A 5,404-nucleotide genomic window follows, 5' to 3' on the forward strand; every position below is an offset into this window, starting at 1 on the left:
CAGAAAACGGCAAGTAGAAAGGTCCGAACGTTCCCCATAGGCACGAAGGTCAAGTGGAAGGATCACCAGAATCCTGGAAGGAGTGGACTGGGGTCGCGGAAGCTGGGCAGTCGATTGCAAGAGCCGTTTGTCGTCACCGACCGCCGGGGGAACGTCTATACCTTTCAAGATGGTCGGGGATCGAAAGTAGTGAATGTGACGCAGCTTCGCAAGTGGCATGATACACTTGAAGAGCGGCCGAGGGACCCGCTGCTCCGGTTGCAAAAGTACGACTTCACAATCCGGCACGTGCCTGATTGGGGAGGCAGACGAGTAGTATGTGCTGTTCATAGAATTTCGCTTTGCGTCGATTAAAAAAGAGAATTTTGTTGGGAAATTCGTCGGGCCACTTTGTAACATTTACTTGGATTTGACCGACGAATGAGTGGTGGCAATGAATCTCTAGGAATTGTCGTTCGCGAGAGGATCTGTGTACAGTTTTTGTAACTAAGATGCAGATTAGAGTTTTGCTCCCCTGTTGAATGGTCTATAACCGGTTAGTTGGCACTTCCGAAGAAATAACTCCGCAGCGAACGCCTTCTTATTTTCATCAGTAGTACACTGATACGGCGCGTAAAATACTGGCGTTTGTGTGCAACCCAAATTCACCCAGTTAGGTACGCATTCTAACAAAATGTGTTTTCCAAACAGGAAGATCTGCTTTCGAGTGTCCGACTGGTTGTTTGGTTTGGATTTCTGGCGTTTAGGCTAAAATAGCAAGAATGTATTTTATTTTATAATTCCTCACATGTTGGCGATATGTGGGCACATGCGCTGCCCTGCTACAGTCTAAGTTACCCCGGAATATCATTGTAGGTAGGGTTTTTACGGTAATCTATGCTCATTTGCGGATAACCTCGATATTCTTATTCATGCCTGATCTAAACTCACCGATGACACCGTAGTAGGTAATATGTACAGGTAATACGTACGCACGAACCGCCGCATCGATCGATCGGTGCACTCGTCTCTCCAGGTCGGAAACAAGGCGGAGCTGGTCATTTGGCGACTGGATCGAGGTGAGTTTAAGCGGTCTGGTGGTGGTTGGTGGCTCACATATTCTGTACCCCAGTGTCCAGTTAGAAATCGCGTTGTATAACGATGAAGTTGCTTCGTTCAAAAAATCGCCCAGCTAATTAAGAAGGAACTCGGAGTGCATGTGTGAGAATATCCCTTTTACGAAGTCATGAAATTGTGCCTTCCTTTGGGAATAAATTGATTCAAACCTTGAACAGCGCACCATGCTTTGTGAGCTAAACTAGGACTACTGCTGTTGATTATGCTAATTTGAGTGATGAAAATTTGAAGTTCCTTCATTCGAAACACTCCACTGTCATGCCTGATTCCTTGATCTGAAACAACCGCAGAGTAGCTTGTTTTATAACCTTCCACCGAATGCACCGTTCCGTCACATCACGATGGCATATGGATTTACCACGAAGTTTCTTGAAACTGTGTCGTTCGGATCATTTTTCCAGACTTCAGGTCCATTCTCATGGAATAGGGCCCTAGAAATTAAACTGTTTAATCAAGATTAAGGGCGATCCAAAGGTTAGGCTATTTTGTAGCCCAGAAGCAAGCGAAAGGCTGGTATACTAAGATTTACTTTGAAATTTCACTTGAACTTTCAACTTTTCAGCTCTTTAGAATGGGGAATGACAGTTTCTAGCAAACAGCAGGCGGAAAAGGGGTGCGGAATCTTTTTACCTGCTTGATTTTCGACTGCTCCAGAGACACTGTGCCATCTTAATCCCAGTCAACCTTCTGGTCAGAAAACATGAATTAAGGGATTGTCTGTCTCATACCATGAGGACGCACAAGTTTAACCTTCCAGATTTTGAATTAAACAACCCGCCATTGCGCTTTGTGGTAAGGGCAAACTTTTCGTTCAGTCTTTTCGTAAGCAAGCGACTTCAAGTGAAACAAGTTTTCCCCGGTTTCAAGGAAGCCGTATCCTGATGTGACTTGTACGTGGTGTTCTTTTCCCAGAGAGGAGGTACATTTTAAATTACTTGCTGAAAACTGCTAGAGCACTTGAACAGATTACAGGACTATTTTATACCCGTTGCAAGCCAATCGAAGCATTTTTGTTACATAGCAATTGGCAAAGAGTGTACTTGACCCAACTTATTGCTTCCTAAGGTATTCCTCGTCTTGCTGCTCAGCTGGACATGCTGACTGACAAATCCCTTACTTGGAAGGTGAGGAGGATCCCAGTTAGCACCGGTGCAGAAATTTCTGCAGAATGTCTGCACCCGGGTGCGGACATTTCCGCACAAGTTCCGCAGATTTCTGCACCCGGGTGCGGAACCAGTGCGGAAATGAAACAAGTTTCCGCACAATATCCGCACCCGGGTGCGGAAATTTCCGCACAATATCCGCACACTTCCGGACCCGGGTGCGGAAATTTCCGCACAATATCCGCACACTTCTGCACCCGGGTGCGGAAATTTCCGCACAATATCCGCACACTTCTGCACCCGGGTGCGGAAATTTCCGCACACTTCTGCACCCGGGTGCGGACAATCCGTACCCAGTATCGGGACTTCCGCACCCAGTCCGCACTTAGCTAAGTCGTCCAACGCGCAAATATAGCCCATTATACGGATTTATCTCTTTCCCCAGTACGATTCAGTAACATCGTAAACACTAAGTGATAGCCCACCTGCCCCCACATAATTGCTCAGCGTATTACCTTTCCGGATATCAATAAGCGCCTTCAAGTACAAATGTTTTAATGAGTGAATTATAAAAAATACAGGGGGAAGATCATTTGTCACTCTTGGTGGCTCTCTGCAGGCGTTTCCGAACTTTCTGCCGTTCGTTCTCCAGCCAGCGATGAACGATTTCCTTTACTTGTCGCGGATTTGTGTTCGGAAATTTCTCAGTTGTCGCGTCTGTAATGAAGAACATAGTTATTGAGTTTCATCCAGACACTGATTCAACTAGCTAAATATAAAATAACAATTGACTACTTACAAATAAGTCCTTGGGCCAGCCTGGTTGACCCGAAGGCTTCTTTGTCATTTATTCCGCGCCAGTTGAGTAGTACGGCCAGCCTTGGAGCCAACGTCCGCGTAAGCACGTTGGTCAGGTACACTTGTACATCGCCAGCCTCCTGCAAGAGCCACCTTTCCACCTTTGTGAAATCAACAATCGTGACTACAACTAATACTTACCAGCTGTGCATAGCGTGGACCATCTCTTAGATGTTCCTCATACTTTTGGAGATCATCCATGGATGAAAGCGGAAGAGGGGGCTCGTTGAGTGCCTCAGAACTGCTAGTGGGTACTAGAGCGTCTATCTTCATGTGCAGTCTTTGGAGCGACGAGTAAATCTTCTCTAAATTCTCTATAAAATAGTTTAATTAGAACATGGTAATCTACTCACTGAGAATGAGGTTGGCCAGATCCGGGGAAATTACGCTGGCCTTGGGATTTGGAGAGTTAGTTCTAGAAAGTAAAGTACATGGAATGTTGAGAAAACCTGGGGATCGGGGTAGAACTGCGTGGTGCTGGATCGCCCACGGCGGGAAGTGTTGTATACGTGGAACTGCTGATAGATTATTTGATGGTGGTAATGAAATAAAACGTACGTTCCACATATCATCGGGGCATCACGAGGGACGGGTGGCGCGTCTCGAACAGGAATGAGACTACTAATCGTGGCAGTCGGATTGGTACATCTGAAAATGAGGATTTTACAAATTGAAAAGTTGGTAGGTGCGGGAGGACCTACAGTCTTTTTGGAGTTGGTGGGCTTATGACTATGTTCGCAAACAAAGTGGTGTCACCACTGGAATCACGATCCGACCCGTCTGTAAAATCAGACGGCAGCCGTTTCTTTGCACTACAACCATTGTAATACGATTCGTAAACATACTGTTTTTGCCTGGATTGACGTACCAGCCGTTCATCGTTTTGCTCCGCGGAGGAGGTATGCCCTGAGTCAAGGGCTTCTGCTGAGCACTCAGTGCATCCGGAAAAGTTTCTAGAACATTTTTAACTGAAAATGAACTTACTGCACTGCCGATACACTTCGTACGTGCACGACTTGAGTGGACATTTCGGCAAAGTACCCTTCAGTAAGTTTGCATAAAGAGTGCTGGTTGTGCACGAGGGCCAAAGGACTGAATCGGGCGGTACGAACCACGATTCATGCACTATACCAACAGAGTTGTCCGCAAATATGAGCACAGCGTACATGGCTGAAAAACAACTTCCAAATACGACATTTAACAGCAGAATATCCACATGCAAACGGAAGCTTTGATGGAATAACATAACACCAACATAAATATGTATATATATTTTACGAACTAATGAGTAAAACAAGTAATAAATGCATACATGTGTCGAGTGACAGTGGTAAGATTACTGACTAATCGATGAGGGTATGCAAAATGGGGAAGTATATACGAGTGTCTGTGCGGGAAAAACTTAAGCATTTACAAGATATTTGGTCGACTGATGCAAACAGCCGAGTGTGTTGCAAGTCGGAGCATTGAAAAACTAAGACGTCCGTCGAAATCAATACGTGAGTGTAAAACGGTAGAACAGTTTTGAATTTCTGGTACACAATAGTATCTTTAGAAAAATCTACAATGACAGCTGGCTGACCATCAAGCAAAATGCAGTTGTCGGGAAAGTTTTTCGAAAAAACGACATCCCTATGAATAAACCTGCGACATCCGGCAGTGGCCGATGGCCTCAGTCGCAAACCAACATCATCCAAAAATACCTTCCTTTCGACAGCATCCAATCCCACACGCTCGGACAGTCGGCGGTAAAGCTGAACGGCCGGTGGTTTTGGACCATGTATGTAATGCTTCAAATGACCCAGCTCCGATTCATAGGGAAAACAGGAAAAACGATCCAAGCAACCATAAAGCTTGACGAAATTGAACAAATGGGAGAAGAGGTGTATGTTGTACACTAAATGGCTGGGACCAAAAATAGCAGCAAATTTTGACACAGCAACCTTGGAAACATCAATTAAAAAATTAGCATAATGTTGTGAAAAAAAGGTGAACAGCCTATGAAAGTGGTTACCGAAAAATACATGAAACATTCGTAAACGTCAGGATGTAAGATGTCTCGTAAAACAACGGGTCCTATGTACAGAAGAAACTGTCGTAGCTCAGATGCCTTCCACCGATCCAGGTCTACGACACCTCTACATTTTCGGGTTAAATCAATACTCAGAGCCAAACTCTGTTGCTCAATGTTATCATTCAGCAGATTCCAGGACTCCAAAGAAAGCCTGGCCTTGTGTCCAATTGGCATAGCTCTGAGTAAGATGAGGAATTTCCGCACTAAATCAAGACACACTATGCATGTAATCTGATGGGAAACCAGCAGTCAT

The 5,404-nt window shown here is 45.1% G+C and overlaps 1 protein-coding gene across 1 annotated transcript; it reads right to left on the bottom strand.

The window, feature by feature from the left end:
• Positions 1-2,808: 2,808 nt before the first annotated feature.
• Positions 2,809-5,404, bottom strand: T265_07003 (hypothetical protein; the record flags this gene model as incomplete). Its single annotated transcript, XM_009172424.1, is given in 10 exon segments — positions 2,809-2,936; positions 3,019-3,178; positions 3,219-3,391; positions 3,431-3,470; positions 3,527-3,725; positions 3,779-3,931; positions 3,946-4,092; positions 4,422-5,075; positions 5,102-5,354; positions 5,371-5,404. The coding sequence occupies 10 exon segments, from the start codon at positions 5,402-5,404 to the stop codon at positions 2,809-2,811; spliced, it is 1,941 nt and encodes a 646-aa protein (XP_009170688.1).

Source organism: Opisthorchis viverrini, assembly GCF_000715545.1.
Source record: "Opisthorchis viverrini unplaced genomic scaffold opera_v5_155, whole genome shotgun sequence".
NCBI classification, from domain to species: Eukaryota; Metazoa; Platyhelminthes; class Trematoda; order Opisthorchiida; family Opisthorchiidae; genus Opisthorchis; species Opisthorchis viverrini.